The sequence below is a fragment of the Carettochelys insculpta genome, chromosome 10 (assembly GCF_033958435.1).
Source record: "Carettochelys insculpta isolate YL-2023 chromosome 10, ASM3395843v1, whole genome shotgun sequence".
NCBI classification, from domain to species: Eukaryota; Metazoa; Chordata; order Testudines; family Carettochelyidae; genus Carettochelys; species Carettochelys insculpta.
The window spans coordinates 46,126,248-46,147,440 of NC_134146.1; the positions used below are offsets into that span (position 1 = coordinate 46,126,248).

The window sequence follows — 21,193 nt, forward strand, 5'->3', positions numbered from 1 at the left end:
CTGCTCAGGACACTGCATCTCAGTTGAGGGGAGGTGCTGTGCCAGGACAGCAAAGAGGAGCCAGCGGGCAACTTGAAGCCCGGCCCCAGGATCTCTCTCAGAGCTGGTTCAAGCGACCTAGAAATGGAGCAGGGCCGGGGGAGAGACTCTGCTGCAGAAGGCCGTGGGATGGTCTCCAGGAGAGCAGGCAGCCCCTTGGCCTGGCTGGGCTATTTGCCACTGACTCAGCCCCTCCTGGCGTTCCCCGGGGGGACCCAGGCGCCACCTGGCCAGCTCAGTGAGCCGCCCGCCTGAAGCACCGCAGCCGTCCTTCAGGCAAGCAAGGCTTGTGGCTGGCTGGGGCTCCTCGTGCAGCCAGCCCCACGGCTGCGCTCCAGGCCCCATTGCCAGCGCGCTCCCCGGTGCCAAACGCCCAGCCAGCCCAGCTCCCCCCACTGTGCTCAGATCCACCCCAGGGACAGCAGGGTGGGAATGACCCACAGGGCACTAGGTCTGCTGCAGCTGAGAGCCACCCCCTCTGCTCTCCCGCATGAGGCCGAGCACGCCGACCAGGGCCGGAGCCCCCACTTCCCAGCGGCACAGCTCGCCCTCCTGGGGAATGACGCGTTCAGCTCTGGTTGGCACCCTGGGGAGCCCCAGCCTAGGAAACAACAGGCTCACGCTGCGTGTACCAAAAGGGCGTCAGGCTGAGGGAAGGCCCTGGAGCAGGGGTGTGGAAATCCATCCCTGGCTCTGCCGCAGCCTCTTGGCCTTGGGCAAGCTGGCCCTGCCCCCTGCCTCAGCTTCCCCATCTCCGGAGAGGGGATGTCTGCCTTTAGTTCCCTCCTGGCCAGGGGCATACGCCACGGACCTCCACCGTCCGGCTCAGAACGCAGGGATCCCTGCAGGGTCCTGCTCCTGGGCATGACACAGGTAAGGAGGCCCTGCTCCACTGTCTGGCATGGGGGGGCTCCCACTCCCCCAGGTCTGCAGGTGGGGGCCTGGGCCCCACGGAGGTGGGCAACTCGTGCTCACTCACCAGCTGGCTGGGCGCTGTTGGCGTTCGAGCCGAAGTCCTCATCGTAGGATTCGTCGTTGGAGTCTTCCCCATCCACAGAGGACCAGGCCTTCAGCTTGGCTTCGGCGATGGCAAACTGCTCGGCCACCCCTGGGGAGGCAGGGACAAGACCACGGAGCACTCGTGGGGGGCCTGGTGGGGAGAGCCCAGCCCCTCGTGGGTGCAAAGAAGCACTGGACATCCCGGCCCACGACGGGGAGCTGGATCCTTGGGGTAGGCACAGCTGCACCGGGACAGCCGAGGCTGAGCTCCCCATGCCACAGCCACCAAGCAGCATCCCAGAGCGGGTGTGTAGGGAGCCCCATTACCAGCAAGGGGACCCCACACCAGTTGTTTGCCCTGCGCCCGCAGGGCATAACTCCAGACCCTGGTGTGTCATGCGGTGCCCTGGGCCCAGTGCTAAAGGAAGGTGCTTGGCATGGCCCAGGCAGAGCACCCACTGCCAGGGGACGCTCCCACCCAAGCGGGGCGGGGCGGGGCGGGGCGGGGCGCTCACCAGCAGGCGTCCCCCCAGTGGAACAGGACTGACCCTGCAGCTCACTGGGGGGGAGGCTGGGCCCAGGAGGATCAAGGGGAGCTGAACAGGCCCTCGGTGACGGGCCTGGTGGAATCAGTGGGCAGAGAGGGCTCAGCACCAGGCTTGATCGTCAGCGTCATGGGGACTCAGCACCCTGCAGAAACGGCCTCGCTGCAGTCAGTGAGGGCTCGGCCAAGGGCACCCCCAGGCCCGTCGGAGGCAAGGGGGCTGCGGTGATGGGGGGGGGGGGGGGGCTCTGCACTGTGCCGGGTCAGGCACGTTGCAATCAGTGGCGGCACCGCGCCATGCAGGATCTGGCCCATCAGAGCCAGTGGGAGCACAGGACCAGGCCCATTGATGTCACTGGGCACTCAGCAGCACGCAGGATCAGGCCTGCTCTTTTTAATTTTGCTTGTCAGCGAACAACAAACCCTGTTAAGAGCCGCTTGTTTGGGTAATTCAGGCTGCAGCTGCCTCATGCGTCACCTCCCCCAGCTGCCGGGGAGGGGCGGGGCGGGGCGGGGGGCGGGGCAGCTCCCTGCATGATGCGCCAGGTCTTTGGGGAACCAGCCAGATCTCGCTGCATCTGCCAGGCCCAGGGCTCTGCTGCCACCCGGCTAACCCGCCAGAGGGCTGGTCAACAGAGCGGGCTCAGGGGCCTCCTGCAAAGCCTAGTTCCCTGCCAGGAGAAAGCCCTTGGCACAGCCTGGGCTGGGGAGCTGAGTCAGACCCTAGGTCATGGAAGGGGCTGGGGCGAGGGGTCACACCCATGTTCTGGGATGGGGCGAGGGGGTCAGGGCCGGGGCGAGGGGGTCACGCCCGGGCTCACAGGCGGGGCGAGGGGGTCACACCCGGGCTCACGGCCAGGGCGCCACACACACAGGGCTGTGGATGAAGCCAGCTCCGGGCCCTTCGGAGAATGGCAACGCCCATCAGCCATAAACCCACCTGTGCAGCCCCCCACCGACCTCACGGCTGCTCCCTTCCCCTCCCCAGTCACACGTGCACCCAGACCCCACAGGGCTCGGCTGCAGAAATGTGCCCTCGACCCAGCGAGGGGCTGGCTCAGCCTCCCTCCTGGGCCCTGCCGCCTGGGGAAGACCTGGGGCTGCTTATGGCCCTTCTCCTCAGCTTGGGCTCCCCTCCACGCCCCACCCTGCCTGCGTCCCACGGGCCTCACCCGCTGCTCTGTGCAACACAGCCAGGGGCTTGTTACACCCTTCGCCTGGCTCAGGGGGTATAACCCAGCTCCTGCAGCCTCCTCCCCGGGGCCACAGCTTCCCCAGCCCCTCACCGCCTGCCCCTCTGCTTTCCCCGGAGCCCCCAGGCCTGCAGGGCCAGTGACCAGACCCCACGGGAAGACCCGGGGCAGAGAGATGGGAAAGACCCCAGGGGAGGGAGGAGGTGGGGTCAGCAGGGGACACACCGGAGGATGAGGTGGGAGGAGGCTGCTGTGCCCTCTGCAGCTCAGAGTCGGGGGAGTGAAGCAGGGGGTGATTTACAGCAGCCAAGGCAAGGAGAAGGCAGCTACCGGGTGCAGAGCTCAGCCCTGCAGCAGACCAGAGCATTTCCTGGCCACCAGGAACACTTCTCCAGAGGGGCACTGAGCAGGTAAGCCAAGGCCAGGCTGCCAGGGCAGGGCAGGGGATGGCAGGCGCTGGGAAGGGACAACCTCCGGGTCTGCAGTGGAATGAGACCTTGGCTTGCTCCTGAGGCTGGGGAGTAATCCCTGGCGCAGGGATGGGCCACCAGGAACAGTAGCCAGCTCTGCCCACATATCTACACCAGCAACACCATTACAGGACCTAACCAGATCAGCCACACCATCGTGGGTTCATTCAGCTGCACATCTACCAATATAATTTATGCCATCATGTGCCAGCAATGCCCCCCTGCTATATACATCGGACAAACTGGACAGTCTCTACGTAAAAGAATAAACGCGCACAAATCAGACATCAGAAATGGCAATATACAAAAACCCCTAGGAGAGCACTTCAATCTCCCAGGCCACACAGCAGCAGACTTAACAGTAGCTATCCTACAGCAAAGAAATTTCAGGACCAGACGCCAAAGAGAAATTTCTGAGCTACAATTCATCTGCAAATTCGATGCCCTCAGCTCAGGCTTAAACAAAGACTGCGAATGGCTGGCTAAATACAGAAGCAGCTTCCCCTCCCTTGGTGCTCACACCTCCAGATCAACTGCTGGTAGTAAGCCTCACCCTTGCTGACTGAGCTGACCTTGTTATCCCCAGCCTTGCTCTGGCTCATTTATACCTGGCCCTGCAGATTTCCAAGACCAGCATCTGATGAAGTGAGTCTGTGCTCACGAAAGCTCATGCTCAAAACTTTTCTGTTAGTCTATAAGTTGCCACAGGACCCTTCGTTGCTGTTACAGGAACAGCAGGTGGGCCAGGTGAGTGGCTCTCCTCCACTTCCAGGAAGCTGCAGCAGCCTACAGCCCACAGGGGCTCTGCCTGCAGCCCCCGGGCCTCTGCTCGGCCCCCCACGCCTCTCACGCACTGGACCCCCCACGTACCCACTCCTCCCCTCCCAGCCAGCACTCGGGGAACATGCCAGCAGGAACGGGCTCCGAAGTGCTGGGAGGGAGCGGGGAGGCGTACGAAGCTCACGAGAGGCATATGGGGTGGGGGCAGCCAGGGCTCTGCAGGCCACAGGTGGCGCCCCAGTGGGGCACATGCATCCCCCAGGCCGCCCACCACTGCCCTACAGGGGTTCCCCTCCCTGTATCGCTTCTACCACTGCCAGGGCCAGGTCGCGACCTGCTGTGCCAGACACTGGGCTGATGGGATGGGATGCGGCAGCATGCGTGGCCATGTGCCCCCTTCCTCCCCATGAACGGTGCAGCCCCTGGGCTGGCAGGCGGCCTCAGGGACCGTTACGTGGCAGGGCTCTGCTGAGCCGGCACTTGCCTGGCCAGGCGCAGCGGTCAGGGTGGGCTGCGAGGCTGGGTGGCACTGAGCGTTCAGCCCCCACTCGCCTGGGTGGGGCAGGTTAATGGCTCCCTCTTAGGCCCCACTCCCCACCGGCTCAGTGACTGAGCTCCCAGCCCAGTGCTGTGGGATCTCCCAGGACAGAAGCTGCCTGCTGAGAAGTACCCACCTGGGCGAGCAGAGCACGATAACCAGGCCAGGGATCCCTCCCTCCCTCCCTGGGAGGCCAGTGCCCCTCAGGGCTGCAGGAAACCAGACCCACGTGTGAACAGCGCTGGGCAAAGAGCTCGTGAGCAAAGCCAGGAGGTGCCAGGGGCTGGTGCAGAGCCTGGGCTGTGCCCTCTGCTGAGCCCGGCAGGGGCCACGCGCTCCTTGGTGCCTTGCTGAGGCCTGGCTGGCGTGGCCATCACTACAGGACATGGGGAGGCCGCACTGAGGCCGCCCCGGGCAGAGGGGGTCCCCTAGCCGGCTGGGACCCAGGTCTGAGCAAAGGGGATGGGCCAGCGGGGACTGCTACTGGCATGAGAGCGGCACCAAACGGCCACACGAGGGGGGATCCCACGGGAAGGACGTGTCCCTCACTACCACAGCCGGGCAGCGAGCTGTGCTCAGCTGGTGGCTCAGCCCCACCGCCTCCAGGCTTGGCCAGGGGAGGGGTGTTTCACAACTAGCTGGTATCACCCCAAAGAGGAGCAATCCCTCCCACTCCCTCAGCATGGGGGGATGTTAACAGCCCTGGCTGTCCAAATCTAGGGGGTCGGTGCTTCTTCCTCCCGCCCCATTTCTCTGGCCTCATGCTCATCTGTGGACGTGCCTGGCAATAGCCCCCTGCCATTCCCCTAACGGGGACCCCCCCCGTCGCGAGCCCCTCGTGCCCTTCCCACCTGCAGCGAATCGGGCCTCCTGCTCCCCTTCGCTCAGGTCCGAGTAGGAGTTGAAGGCGCTCTCCAGTGCCACCGGGGAGTCCGTGGGCTTGCACCAGCCCTTCCACTCGATGAGGTGCGCCACCCTGCCCTGCGCCATGGCCGTGGGCTTGGTCACATGGTCCTTCACCACCTGCGAGATACCTGCACACACCAGCAGCTTCAGAGACAGCAGCGGGCAGGGCTCTGGGGAGGGGGAGCTGTGGAACCCCAGCACCTGCCCAATGGGACACCCCCAGGGGGGAACCACCGCCCCCAACAAGATTCCCGGGGGCACCCACCACGAGACGCCCTCTGTCCCCAAAAGTGACATTGACCCCAGTGAGACTTCCCCACCCCCCTTCCAAATCCCACCCTGCAGCCCCCGTTCTGGTCGCAAAGCCCATTACCGTGCAGGGAGGAGCGGGCCAGGGCAGCGATCTCCTGGATTGTGAGCGCTCGTCGGGACTTGGGTAACATTTCGACAGTGTCTTCAACATTTACCTTCGGCACAGACGAGAAGTAGGTAAGTCCCCGCCCAGCACTCTGGGCTGTTTCCTACCCCTTGAGAGAGAGAGAGAGACACCCCATATGGAGAGAGCCATCAATCCTCATTCCCTGACCCAGAGGTTATCCCCCCCCACCGAGGAACCCCGGAGTCCAGCCATCTTCGAGGCTGCACCCTGAGCCCCGCCTTCTCTCTGTCCCCTGGTCCCACGAACGTGCTCCATTCGTGGGTGGAATAAATTTCGTTATGCGCATGGGACATGCACAGATGTACACCACCAACAGAAACACGCTGCCAGCTCTGAGCGATTCTAACCCGCTGGGTGGCACCAGACTCTGTCCTGGACAGCCGCCCAAGCACTCAGCTTACAGGGAACACTGGTCCTGCCCCCACTGCACTTTATCAGGTACAGTTTAAAGGCACTAGAGGGAAACCCAGCAGGGGGCTGGATGGGGCAGAAACACCCTGCTCTTCTGCTTTTGCGATGAGATGGCTACAGCCTGAAAGCTCACTTGAAACATTAACAGAGATTGGCTTAGACATGGCACTGCCCACGCAGGCCAGAGATTACTCAGAGGCCCCTGATAGGCACACGCACGTTTGCGATGGAGACCAGGCAGACGGACAGGCAGGAGTCAGTGGACCAAGACTCATTGACTTCCTGTGGGAATGAGGCGCCTGAATGGCATTTTGCCTTTTAAAAAATCTGCCCGCTGGTAGTGATGCATATAGCTCTTTGCCTGACAGCTCTCACTAGAGGCCCTTGTTTTCAGCTGATTATAACTTGCCAACATTTAATTGTTTGGGTTGAAGTTGTCCATGCCGGGTGTCTCCCTCAGGGGCACCATATTTGTAAATTTTAAAAATTTCAGCTAAAATGAGCCAGCTGCTTCCTACAACAAGGCTAGGAATAAATCTTTTAAAATAGAAGAGAAAATTGGCAGCTGGGGAGATTCAATTTGATGTTCGAATGTTCACCGAGCATGGCAATTTGATTGCCAACGTTTCATTGCCAATCGAGGCAGCATCGTCAGTGCACAATCCTTGCGTCTGTCCCACGAAAGCTTGCCAAACAAATTATTTTGTTAGTCTTTAAAGGGCTACTTGATGGCTTTTTTGTTTTGAGAGTCTCTACAGAGCGTGAACAAACTCAGATTTTTTTCCAGAGACTTGTAACTTGGTAAAATTTGGGGGAATTGCCTGGGAACAGAGGAAGCACATCTGTGACACCAGGGTGACATCTCTGTCAAATCTTAAGCTCCTGCTCCAAAGCCTGCAGGGTGGGGGAGCTTCCCGAGAAAGCTGTTGGAAGAAATGTTGGAGTAAATGCAAAACAAAAGATTTATTTTGATGTTCAAATGTTCGCCGAGTGTGGCAATTTAATTGCAAACCTTTCATTGCCAATCAAAGTAACATCATCAGTACGCAATAGGTTTTTAATAAAAGTCCTCCCAGACTGGTCTTTTTCCAGTCCTTAGCGTGACCCTAACCAATAGTTACTTCCGGCCAACAATCTTCGTTAACCACTTTTTCATTAGTTGTTCTTTTTCTATTATCCCTCAGCCTTATAGGTTCAACCACCGGGTCTAAATCAACATGCCGATTTCGATTAATCATCATGTTGATTTGGACCTGGTGTTTGAACCTATGAGGCTGAGGGACAATAGAAACAGAGCATCTCATGTAAATGTTGTTAACGAAGACTGGTTACTTCCGGCCGACCATTCTGAATCAACTATTGCTTAGGGTCACACAAAGGATTATAAAAAGACCAGTCTGGAAGGACTTTTATTAAAAACCTGTTGAGCACTGACGATGTTACCTCGATTGGCAATGAAAGGTTTGCGATCAAATTGCCACGCTCGGCGAACATTCGAACATCAGAATAAATCTCTTGTTTTGCATTTACTCCAACATTTCTTCCAATGGCTTTCTCGGGAAGCTCCCCCACCCTGCAGGCTTTGGAGCAGGAGCTTAAGATTTGACAGAGATGTCACCCTGGTGTCACAGATGTGCCTTCTCTGTTCCCAGGCAAATTCTCCCAAATTTTACCAAGTTACAAGTCTCTGGAAAAACATCTGAGTTTGTTCACGCTCTGTAGAGACTCTCAAAGCAAAAAAGCCATCAAGTAGCACTTTAAAGACTAACAAAATAATTTATTAGGTGACAAGCTTTCAAGGGACAGACCCACTTCTTCAGACCATAGCCAGACCAGAACAGACTCAATATTTAAGGCACAGAGAACCAAAAACAGTGAGCAAGGTGGACAAATCAGAAAAAAATTATCAAGATGAGCAAATCAGAGAGTGGGGGGGGGGAGTCAAGAATTAGATTAAGCCAAGTGTGCAAACGAGCCCCTATAATGACCCAGAAAATTCCCATCCCTGTTCAAACCACGTGTTAATGTGTCGAATTTGAATATAAAAGAGAGGTCAGCAGCCTCTCTTTCAAGAGTGTTGTGACAATTCCTCTTCAGTAACAGGCAAATTCTTAAGTCATTAACAGAACGGCCCACTCCATTAAAATGCCGGCTAACAGGTTTGTGGCTCAGGAGTGTTTCTATGTCTGTTTTGTGCCCATTAACTCTTTGTCTAAGGGAGTTAGAAGTCTGTCCAATATATAAAGCATCTGGGCATTGCGGGCACATGATGTTAGTTGAGGAACATGAGAATGTGCCCGTGATTCTGTGAATAACCTGGTTAGGTCCAGTGATGAAATTATTTTGTTAGTCTTTGAAGTGCTACTGGATTGCTTGTTTGTTTTGATAGCATATAGACGAGCACAGCTCCCTCTCTGCTACGATTCTGTAGAGACTCGTTAGAGTTTGGCAACTAAATTTTCTGAAGACTCTAGCTGTTCTGGGCATGCTCCATCCCCACCCACCTCCTGCATATGCCCAGAGTCCCCAGACTATGAATGCACCATCTCCACGGAGCATCTGAGTATGCTCTGGCCAGGGGTTGCAAGGCCGGAGCAGGTCTTTCCCTCTAACTGCTTCTCCTGGGTGCTGGAGACTGCTGTGGAGCGAGGCCACAGAGCTGAGAGCAGGGGATTGTCTGGCCTGTGGTCTCCTGGCTCCCCCAGCTGGCAGAGTGGAGATGGAGAAGGGGGAAGCAGCCACACAGGCGTGCAGCTGATGGAGGGGGCTGCTGGAGCCGGAGGGTTAGCTAGGAGCTGAGGGAAGAGGTCAGCAAGGGCTATGAGCACTGGAGAACGCTTCCCTTCCGGCTCGGGAACGGAGCCTGGAGTCCCAAGTCTCCTCTGCTGTCAGAAAACAGCTCTAAAACCCATCAGCAAAGCGCATCTACCGGGGGGGTGGGGTGAGACAAAGGGTAACAGTCTACTACTGCTACTGCTTCCTCCGTGCACATCAGTCATAAAGGTCTGGACCTTGCTGCTGTGTCCAGCTGGGGTCAATCTGTTTCCATGTGGTGGAAATTCCAGTGTTCCCAGGGTCAGTGGCCAGGTTTGGCTGGGTTTATATGTTAGGAAGTCACATTTAAAAATGTGCAAAGCATAAGGCTGCGAAGGCAGGCGCTCGCAAGCTAGGCAATGGCAGAATGAAGATTCCCTGTGCCCTTCGAGTACCTCTTATGCGTAGGCATTAGTCACAGATTTACAGAGCAGAAGGCCAGAACAGACCCTTGGCATCATCCGGCCTGGCACCCAACGTCACACCGACCAGCAGGCTGCCCTGCATTGAATCTTGTTTGAATTAGTGTGTCTGTACGAGGAAAAAGCCCTGCTTTTCGTTTGCCAGTGATGGAGTCCTGCGGGAAACCGCACCAACGGTCGATTACCCACGCTGGTGAACGTGGCTGCCCCGCAGCCAGCCGGAACTGCCCCGCCATCAGCCTCCAGCATTGGAGCTTGTTATAGATTCACAGGCTGTGAGGTGTGATCGTCCAGTCTGATCTCCCATTTATCACAGACCAGAGAACGTCCCCAAACCCATCCCCGGAGCAGAGCTCTGAGAAACAGCAGCGATTTAACTATCGGCAGCGGTGGAGAAACCACCATGAGCCTCGGCTGGTTGCTTCAGTGGTTAATTCCGCTCCCCATTAAAAAGCAATGGCTCATTTCCAGCCCGAATTTGTCTTGCTGCAGCTTCAGGATCGTGTTGTACCTTTTGCTGGTAGACGGCTGAGCCTGCTGTTAATCTTGGCTCCCCACAGGGGTACTTACAGACTGTCATCACATCACCTGTTGCCTTGAGCACTTTGTGGCTATCACTCACCGGCAGGGATCTGACCCCTTCAGCTTTCTCGTGACTCTTCTCTGAACCTACCCCAAGCTATCAGCAGCTTGAGCTGTGTGTCATTGCAATGTTGTACCGCTTTAGCTTTTTCCTTCAAAATGCTGTGCAGAATCAAGTCCTATGCCTCCCAGGGGCCTACACATATCACGTCAACAGCTACCTTTACCAACCAAACATGTAATCCCATTAGAAAAAGACAGCATTAGTTTCATGGTCTGTTTGTCAATCAACGTAAGTTTACAGCATTCATTACACAGGTTGAGCCCCTCTCATCCAGCAATCTTGGGAGCTGACTGGTGCCGAACGTGAGAATTTGCCAGACTACGGGAAGTCAATATTGCCGAGCGGCATTACCAACGCCTCCGCTGCTTAGTAGGCTCTCAGAAGACATTTAGGGGTAAATTACAGCTAAATAACAGCACCAAACGCGAACAAAACAAAGCAGCAGAAATGTAGCACTTTCCAGATGAACAAAATGATTTAGTCGGTGATGAGCCTTCATGGGACAGATCCACTTTGAGCTGAAGAAGTGGGTCTGTCCCACGAAAGCTCATCACAGAATAAATCATTTTGTTCTTCTGGAAAGTGCTACATTTCTGCTGCTTTGTTTTGTTGGAGTACAGACTAACACAGCCACCTCTCTGCTCCGATTCAGCACAGAACACTGAGAGCCACGCCTGGTGGCTGGAAGCAAACATTGTGGGACCCCAGGAAACTTGGCCACACCCATGATAAGTGGTCGTCCGGCTAACTAAAACCATGCCAGATTACGGACATCACCGGATGAGAGAATTCTGGATTAGAGAGGTTCAAACTACAGGACCCAGTGCTGTGTCTCGCAGAAGGCTACACTGTTACCTTTACCAACCAAATCTGTAATCCTGTTAAAAAAAAAAAAAAAGACATTGTGGGTGCGTCTACACTTGCATTCCTCTTTCGAAAGAGGTATGCAAATGAGGTGAATCGAAAAGGCAAACGAGGCATAATTTGTCATATTTGGCCACTCATTTGCATATTCCAATTTCGAAAGAGCTTCTTTCGAAAGAGGAAGGCCTGCGTAGACGCTGCTTTTTCAAAAGTAAACCCATCTTCGAAAGAATCCTTCTTCCCTTTACTTAATGGGAAGAAGGATTCTTTCGAAGATGGGGTTTACTTTCGAAACAGCAGCGTCTACACTGGCTTTCTTCTTTCAAAAGAAGCTCTTTCGAAATTAGAGTATGCAAATGAGTCAATTAATATGCAAATGTATACCTTATTTGCATTTGATTTGGCTCATTTGAGTGCCTCTTTCGAAAGAGGAACGCAAGTGTAGACACACCCTGTTAGTTTGATATTCCAGTTGCCATAAACCTATATTGATTGACATTCATTATATTACCCTCCTTCTGTTTCTCATTGGTAGAATCCTGTGTTAGCCGCTCGATTATTTTGATACAGTCGTTAACTACATGATTGCACACTTTTTGTCCACTGGATCCCTCCCTCGCTCAGTGCACAGGATGGACCTGCTTGGGGAAGAAGACTGGACACCTAGTTCAGCTGTTGCAGAAGCTGGAAGACAGTGAATGACAGAAGATGGAAGCACTGGATGAGAAAGGGCTGCTGCCTAACTTAGACAATTGACTACAACCTTAGAGAACTGGGTTCTAGTCCTGCCTGGGCCATGCAGCACATGTGTGATTCCGGATAAGTCATGTCCTCTGCTCCTTTTGTAAACCACTAATTGCTCTATCCTCTTGAGACTCTGGGGTTTTATTTGCAGAATCCTGGGGCTGGAAGGGACCTCAAGAGGTCACTGAGTCCAGCCCCTGCCCAAAGAAGGATCAACCCAAATGAATTATCCCCGCCAAGACTTTGTCAAGCCAGGACTTAAAAACCTCCAAGGTTGGAGATTCCACCACCTCCCTAGGCGACGCATTCCAGTGCTTCACCGCCCTCCTGGTGAAGCAGTTTTTTCTAAAACAACAAGAAGTTCTGTGGCACCTTACAGACTAACAGACATTTTGGAGCATGAGCTTTCGTGGGCAAAGACCTGCTTACCTCTCTGATAGTTTTTTCCCAATATATAACCTCCACCTCTCCCTCTAACTCTTGGTTCTGCCGTCCCTCACTACTGAGAACAGCCTCTCTCCAAACCCCTTAGAGCTCCCCTTCAGCAAGTTGAAGACTGATATGCAATCATCTCTGCAAACTAAATAAGCCCAAATCCCTCAGCCTCTCCTGAGAGGTCATGTGCTCCAGCCCTCTGATCATCTTGAAGGAGTGCAGAGCAGCATTCCCTGTAAGCTGAGCACTTGGGCAGCTGCCCAGGAAAGGCTCAGGTGCTGCCCAGCTGAATAGCAGAGCCCACACAGCCACCCACAGCCAGCACTGTGTGTTTCTCTTGGTGGTGCGCGTCCACACATGCCTTGGTGCACATAACAAAATTTATTCCACCCACAGAAGGGAAAAAAGAGAAGGAACACAGCCTGCTCACAACTGACACAGAAACTGACCGGCCCTCTGCTTTCAATGGAGCAAGCGTTACAGTGCTAAGTACTCAGCCAGGCCTTGGCTGGATTAAATGGGGCATCGGCCATAATCTCTGTGTCTCTGCTCCCTGTCTGTAAAACGGGGACCGCAGGGGCCCCAACGCAGAAGTGTGGGTGAGATCAGTTCACTGACGCCTGCAAAGTATTCAGGCAACAGAAGGAAACCACTTAGGAGACACCACGACATCATGGCAAATTCACAGCCACAAAAAACGTGTTCCAGCCCATGTAATCTAGTGCCCCAGCCCTGAAATCTGCCTTTCTGCGTGCTTCTACCCTATGCCCGCGGTCTCCCATATGCTGTCCCTTCACCCAATTAGTGCAGCAAAATGCGGCTCAGAAGAGCCGCACGCCTGGGGCGCCCCCCCGTGGTGGAACAAGTGTATGGCAGCTCCTCCGGCCCCGGCAGGCTCCAGCCCCGGGCAGCTCACGCAGCTCCAAGTGAGTAATCTCATGGGGGGGGCGTGCCTGGCTTGGAAGGGGGGACGGCACCTGGGGCAATCGGTTACATTTCTCTTGGACACCACTGCCCCATATCACACAGACTTCACTGGGGACATCAGTGTCTCTCAGAAGGGGGCTGGGGGTGTTGTAAGGTTATTGGGGGGGAGCTGGCAGTACTGTCATCCCCACTTCTGTGCTATGAGGGCTGGCCAGCACATGGCGGCTGCTGGGGCAGATGCCCAGCACTGAAGGCAGGATCCCTGCAGCAGCGATGCTGAAGTAAGGGTGGCAATTCCGCGGCTTGCCACCTTTACTTCTGCACTGCTGCTGGCAGCAGCTCAGCCTTCAGAGCTGGGCTCCCAGCCAGCAGCCGCCCAGCTCTGAAGTATCAGAGAGGTAGCCGTGTTAGTCTGTATCGTCAACAACAACAACTATAGATCACAACACAGTAACTCTAAGCCTGGAACCAATCCCTGCAATGAACCTCGCTGCCAACTCTGCTCACATATCTACATCAGCGATATCATCACAGGACCTCACATCAACCATACCAGCAGGGGCTCCTTTACCTGCACACCTACTAATATAATATATGCCATCGTGTGCCAGCAGTGCCCCATTGCAATTGGCCAAACTGGACAGTCTCTAAGTAAAAGAATAAATGGACAGAAATCAGACATCAGGAACAGTAACGTACAGAAGCCTGCGGGAGAGCCCTTCAATCTCCCCGGACACTCAGTAACAGATTTAAAAGTAGCAGTCCTACAACAAAGACATTTCAAAAATCAAATGGAGAGAGGAGTCTCTGAGCTGCAATTTATTTGCAAATTTGACTCCATCAACCAAGGATTAAACAGAGACTGGGAGTGGCTGGCCCCTTACACAAGCAGCTTCTCTGCCCTGGAGCGGGTCTTTGCCCACGAAAGCTTATGCTCCAAAATATCTGAATAGTAACAGAGAGGAAGCCGTGCTAGTCTATACACTATCAAAACAAAAAGCAGTCAAGTAGCACTTTAAAGACGAGCAAAATAGTTTATTAGGTGAGCTTTCGTGGGACAGACCCACTTCTTCAGAGCAAACCCCCTTCCTGGAGCATCTTTGAGCGCCAGGACCCCAGCACTTACAGCACTGAAATTCCCAATGTCAGTGGCGGAGATCGTGAAAGTTACTATTTTCAAAATCCCACAAGAGTGAAATCGACCAAAACGTAGCAGGAATTTGGTAGGGCCCTACCCCTGTGGAAATGGATAGTTTTGCAGTCAGGGGTAAACAAGGCCTCGGTCAGACAGCGAAGGAGGGGATAAAAAGAAGTATTTAATGAGGTAAGGGCCCTGTGGAAAAGAGCATGTAATCAGGAAATTAAAGCCTGTTTCCTAACACAGACATGAGGGGGCTGACTGAAGCTTGCATGGGCTTTGTGTGACCTTAATATTCTTTGAACGTCGTCAGCTGTAGCACAGCATGTGCGTGAAAGCACGCAGTCCGACGCCGCAGAAAGGTGTGGGGGAATCTGTTGTGGCATCTTCATGAATGATTTGCAAGGCTGGGTAAAGAGCGAGTTGACTGGGCTTGTAAGTGACACTTCTCCAGGAGGTGTTGCAAACATCAGATGCCTGTGAAATAGTACGAGAGGGGGTGGGCAGAAATCAACAGCACCGGATGGTCCACCGGGGGAAATACAAGCGGCATTTGAGGCGAAAGCAACAGCCAGCGCACGGTTATGCCACAGGCATTTCTTCCCAGCTTCCTCCCTTCTGCCCTGACGCCGGAAACCCCTGTGCTTGAGTTAGCTCAAGCCAGACCAGCTCCAGACCTGCCTTGGCCACTGGAGAACAGCCACTAGTCCTGGGCCACATGGGACATCTGTCATTCCACAACCCTTTCACTAGTGCAGACCCCCGATCGCCCTCCCAAAGCATTTGCGGACCCCCGCAAAGCCAATTCTAACTGCTGCGCCCGCTTCATTACGTGCAGCAGGGAATGTAAATAATTCACGCTTCAAACGATACACACTCACCTCTGACGACACCACAGGTCGATCGCACGTCTCATCGCAACAAATTACCACAATGAATGGGCCTCCCTAGCAACCCATAACCAACTCTGTTAGTGACTTTTTTTCCCCCCCACAGGCCCTCTGCGACACCCCAGCTTGAGAACCACTGGTCTAGTCTGTTTTCAGCCCCACGGCCCTGCAGCAACCTTAATATTTTATACACACACACACAGCATCCCACTTCACATGTGTGCTACACTCGCTCCCACTAAATACACACTAAATATGCTCGGTGTATGCAGTGTGAGTTTCTCCATATTACACAAACACGTACTGCTAGAGTACAGACTCTTACTCTACATGCAAATCTATACATGCACTCATACTACAGACACACCCACCCACTATGCATCAATATAGACACACACCCCCTCCATCTATCCCTACACTTTCTCACATCCCTAGGCACACACACACCCCCCAGCAGGAAGCCATGCTGGGTGCTGAAGGAGCAGAGTGATTGCATGACATGGTTTAACTCAATACAGCTGCCTGCTCCCGTAACTTTGCAAACCACGTTTCATCAATCCGAATAAATATCTCCCTGGGTTCCTGCTAAGCCCCGGTGTGGATCTGTCCATGGCAGGAATGCAGAGGCTGGCCTGGAGTTTGAAAACTCAGCACAGTTAGGAAACCCTGGCAGGCTGGGAGCAACCCTGCCTGGAGTTGCAGGTGCCGGGTGCCGTACCTGGGGGAGGTGTTTGTGGCAGCTGGCAGATCCCGGGCGGGGGGGAAAGTGGGTTTAATGCACAGCACGTTGCCATCATTTTATCAATACCATTACGAAAACAAATAACTCCACCGCGTGCGGGAGAGCGATCGCGAGTGACGGGAGGGAAAATAACAGCAAGAGAACGGTCCCAAATGTTTTAGTCATTAAAGCATCACAGTCACCTTGGCAATTAGCTGCATGCTGGGCCTAGGGAAGTGAGCTCCACAGGCCCCTGCCGTTTCAGCAGGCAAGGGCAGAAACAACTCTGACAGCCAAGCTAGCGAGCAGCCGTGTTGCAGGGCAGAGCTGGGGGTTGCACAAGGCCAGCAGCGGCTGCTGGACTCGCTAACCCCTCCAAGGCCCGTTCATCCTGAGGGGAGCACCCAGCTCTGGGCAGACCATGGGCAATTCTAGAGCGGAGGGGCATGGAGGCAGCATGGTGTGAGCGGAGAGGCTGGGGGACCAGCCCAGGCGAGCTCCAACCCCTGCACCCAACCTGCAGGAATCTAGGGTTGCACAGGGCCTGGGTTTGCACCGCTGGCCCTGGAGCTCCAGGCTGTGTGAACGTGGCTATCGTAGGCTACAGCCATGCTGCAGAATGACAGGGCTTAGCCCTGTGTCCCGGCAGGCAGCAGGAGTCAGGCTCTGATCCCCCCCGGCAGGGCCCTAGGACCAGGGCTGTGAGTGTCCACTGACCTCAGTCAGGCTGGCTTGTGCATGGACAGGAGCAGGAGCTGGGCTCAAAGAGCCCGCGGGTAACGTGCAGCACAGCCAGCCCCTTTGAGGCATCGTGCAGTGTGGGGCTGATGCAACAGGTACCGGGCTTGGGAGCCAGAATTTGGGCACATGTCCCTGCAGCCAAGACCCCGGCTGCCAGCCCGATCCCAACGGGGCGATGGGGATTAGCAGGAGCAAAAGGAACTGCAGCAGCTGGGGATGCATCTCCCACAGCTCCTGTCCCCCGAGTGCTGCCCTGAGGGGCCCCTCGACCCCATCCCAGCACCCCCCGGAGAAGCACTGCCTCTGCTGAGTCTTACCTGGCACTGCCAGCTGCCCCTGCTCCCTGGCAGCCGCCCCAGCCCCAGCCCCAGCGGTTCATAGCCACTGGCTTCCTGGGAAGCGCTTCTGGACTTGTAGCTTGCAACAAGGTGTATTTCCATGGCAACCAATCACCATGGACTGATTTCTCCCGGGATACAGGCCTGGCTTTGCACTGACGTCAGTGCAGTGCGGCAGGAAAAGATCCCAGTGAGCTGGGGCTGCAGCAGGGCCTGGGGAAGGGGGCAGAGCGAGGGGGTCCAAGGGCCAGCCTAGCTCCCAGGCCGCTGCCTGCATGGGATGGGTTGAGCAAAGCCCCATGTGCTGCGGCCAAGCAGAGCATCAGGGCTGCAGGCTCAGAGGGAGCAGAGATATCAGGGCTCATTTCACTCTGACCACAGGCCCAGAGGGCTCCTGGGAGCAGGGACAAGCCTTCAGGATTCACCATCCTGGCTCCAGCCTCAAGGGACGGGGAAGAGATACAGCCAGGCCATCGGGCCAGCCGGGCCTGGATTACGGAGACCAGCATTCCCTGTTAGCCCAGTGCTTGGAGAGATTCAGCTGCTGGCTAACTGATTCGCAGCATGCCCACGGCCAGCAGCACATGCTTCTGTTGGTGGTGCACATACCTCGGTGCGCGTCACAAAATTTATTCCACCCCAGATGGAAAAATTAGAGGGAGCCCTGATGGCTACCCTGGCCAGGCCAGCAGGGACCCAGGGGAGACTCAACAGCCCAGCCGGGCCGGCCCATGACTCTGGGGCCATGGGTTTCTCTGATGGATCCATGCTGTGTCCCTGGGTGCAGGCAAGGCGTAGGCTGCCTGCCCAGCCCTTACTGGCTGAGCTAGGGGCAGGGGCTGTCATAGACCAGGCACGTCACTGAGATAAGGCTGCATTGCTCCTTGGTTGTCTAAAACCCAGACCCTACTTCACTGTGCAGTGCGGGGGCCTTCCTCTGGGCCAGCCACGGGTGTGCTGAGCCAACAGCACCCAACCATAGTCTCAGGCTCAGCAACTCTCCTGCCAGCTCCCTGCCTGAAACGAGCAACACACTGTCCTTCCGCGTGCTCGTATCACTGAGGCCAGCCGGCCACAAGGGCCCCGTTGCACAGGCCCTGCCCCAAAGAGCTCCCAGTCACATCCAAAGCTCCAGCTGCATGTCCGTGAGCACCGGAGGGGAAAGTGCGCAGCAGTGGGTGAGCATGAGGAGGAGCGGCGGGGGCCGGGGGCAGAAGATGGGGGCTCGGTTCAGAGGCAGCCGTAAGACAGCAAACAAGAATAATTTCACGCCCGAATCTAGACAGCAGCAGGGGCCCGATGCTCTTTGCTGCCTGCTGCAGGCTCGCGCAGGGGATTAGATCCCGGTACCAATCCCTGGTGAGTCCATGGGGGTCTCCCTGCATTCTCCCATCATTCAGACCCAGCTGCCAGGGGCCCATCCCCAGGACTACTCTGTGGCTGTCCCAGGTGGCCCAGCCGGTACAGCAGCCCTTGCGTCGGGCCCGGTGGAACAGCCGCGAGGGAAGCGCTGGGTTTCGGAGACTGAGGCTGATGCTGGGAATGCCGGCATGGCGCATGGCTGGACTTTTATATTGGATCTGGAAACCATTTTAATGCCCAGGGTGTCTGGTGGCCCCGAATATTGTGCTGTCGTGCCCTGTGAGGGGTCAAATGAAAGTTAATGATGCCTTGAATCTACGTATGCTACTTGTGTGCCTGTATCACGTATAACAAGAAGTCCTGTGGCACCTTATAGACCAACTGATATGTTGGAGCATAAGCTTTCATGGGCAAAGACCCGCTTCGTCATCAGATGGAAAGGGACCTAGGGGTTATGGTGGATGAAAGGCTGGATATGAGTAAGCAGTGCGCCCTTGTAGCCAAGAAAGCTAACGGCATACTAGGGTGCATTACGAGGAGCATTTCGAGCAGATCTAGAGAAGTAGTTATTCCTCTTTATTCGGCACTGGTGAGGCCACATCTGGAATACTGTGTCCAGTTTTGGGCCCCCCAGTATAAAAAGGATGTGGATTTGCTGGAGCAGGTTCAGCAAAGGGCAACAAATGTGATTAAGGGTCTGGAGCACATGACCTATGAGGAGAGGCTGAGGGATTTGGGCTTGTTTAGTTTACAGAAGAGAAGACTGAGGGGTGATTTAATAGCAGCCTTCAACTTCCCGAAGGGGAGATCTAAAAAGGAGGGTGAGAAACTGTTCTCAGTGATGTCAGATGGCAGAACAAGGAGTAATGGTCTGAAGTTGAAGAGGGAGAGGTGTAGGTTGGATATTAGGAAAAACTACTTCACCAGGCGCATGGTGAAGCACTGGAATGCGTTGCCTAGAGAGGTGGTGGAATCTCCATCCCTTGAGGTTTTTAAGTCCCGGCTGGACAAGGTCCTGGCTGGGAAGACTTAGTGGGGGTTGATCCTCCTTGAGGCAGGGGGCTGGACTAGATGACCTCCTGAGGTCCCTTCCAGCCCTTTGATTCTGAGATTCTGTCTATAAGGTGCCACAGGACTTCTTGTTCTCGAAGATACAGACGAACACGGCTCCCTCTCTGGTACCATATCATGGATGTATGTAAAGTTACAGATGTTTAGCTCTGCAGCTGGGCAAGAAACATTTCAGTGCTGAGGTTCGCAAAGGAAGGTGGGGCTCCACCCCAGCCAGGACCATAGACTGAGCAAAGGCCCAGAGGGACAACGCCTTTTTTGTGATGGTGGGGTTTTCCCACCGGGACAGCGAGGAACGGGAACTCAAGCACAGTGACTCACCTGGCTGGGTGGCGAGCCAAGACCTATGGCAGAAGAATGGAATTTTTCCTCCGCACATGAAAAGCTATAAGATGGGCCCTGGTAGGGACTTTCTTGCTCCTTCAATTCTCAAGAGTTAAGCCTGTTTGGACTGGGGGCCCATCCCTCAGAGGGATAGTGTGGATTTAGCAGGGGCCATCTTGGGTCCGTGTCCGAATATGTGGACCCCAGCGGGCCAGATCCACAATGCTCCAGTGACTGAATCTATGTAACCTGAAATGAACGTTCAGAGACTTTCAAGAATCAGCAAATAACATTTCTGGCTGCACCAGTAGTTCTGACTGATGCATGTGAAGTATTATGTTAACAATTCTCCTCTCTAACCCTGTTCTTCCTTTGGTATTAATAAACCCTTAGATATTAGATCTAAGGATCTGGCTCTGGTGTGGTTGGTTGGGTAAGATCCAAGTATATATGGACCGGGGTCTGGGGCCGGGCCCTTTGGGGTCTGGAAGAATCTGTGTGGTGTTGGGTGAAATAGGCTTATGAGCCTCTCACCCAAAGTTGGGGGGTGTTGGTCTGGGCTGGCAGAGCAGCTGAGAAGTCTGTGGGTTTGCTTGTATGGCTGCTGGCTGGCCAGTGGGGCTGGCAGAGGTGCTGTGGAGGTGGTTGGATTTGCTTTAGTAAGCTGGAAACCCCAGCCTGGGGCTGTGAGTAGCCAGATTTTAAGCAGATAGCCTGGAGTGATTGTCCTAGCTGAGCCCAGAAACCCCGGCCTAACACACAGCGAGCTCCAGGGCAAGCAGGACCCAGGGTCATGGTCCAACTCCCTAGTGACCTGAGCCCAGCATCAGGTCAGAGGCATGTCACAGCAGCCCCCCAGGCTGACCACAGCTCCTGCCCTTTCCCCAGCACAAAGGCACACAGCTGCTCAGCACCGACCCCACCCCACCCGCCCAGGGCAGGGCTCCAGCCACCCTGGGAGGGGGTGAGGCCAACCGAGTCCCTCGGCTCCAGGCGGGGAAGGCCATTCAGGCATCGACAGGTGCTGAGACTCCTCTGCACTTCAACTGTTGGGGCAACTCCCTCAGGGGAGAAACAATGGCCACCCTGCCCTGATCAGCAGCCCCTGGGCCTCGGCTCCCCTATTCCCCATGCTCCGCAGCCTCCAGGCCCAGCACTCCAGGATGGGCAACTTGTGCATGGGCTGTGCATTGGGGAACAGAGAGGGGCTGGGGGGAGGGTGGGTGGACATGTAGGGACAGGGCAGGTGGGATGCTGGAGGTTGTGTTCTCAGTCAGTTGCGGGTCTCCAATGCTCAGAGCCTCTGGGAGCTCACCCACACCCAAAGCACGTAACCGGAAAGCCCCTTCGCTGCCAAGGGCTCTGGGATTACCGGCGTGTCCTGGGTCACCCAAGAACAGCATGGCAGGTCCTAACTCACACTGGTCCGTGCTACGG

At 55.5% G+C, this 21,193-nt stretch overlaps 1 protein-coding gene across 2 annotated transcripts in view; it reads right to left on the reverse strand.

Annotated features, from left to right (window-relative positions):
• FAM131A (family with sequence similarity 131 member A) overlaps positions 1–21,193 on the reverse strand; it is a 53,937-nt gene that overhangs the window by 11,281 nt on the left and 21,463 nt on the right. For both annotated transcript variants that reach the window (XM_075003654.1, XM_075003655.1), the window contains 3 exons: positions 5,843–5,936; positions 5,415–5,597; positions 1,019–1,147 (listed from right to left, as the gene is read on the reverse strand). In XM_075003654.1, the coding sequence (XP_074859755.1) occupies positions 1,019–1,147; positions 5,415–5,597; positions 5,843–5,912 (382 nt within the window). In that variant the 5' untranslated portion in view covers positions 5,913–5,936. The remainder of the gene's footprint in view (positions 1–1,018; positions 1,148–5,414; positions 5,598–5,842; positions 5,937–21,193) is intronic.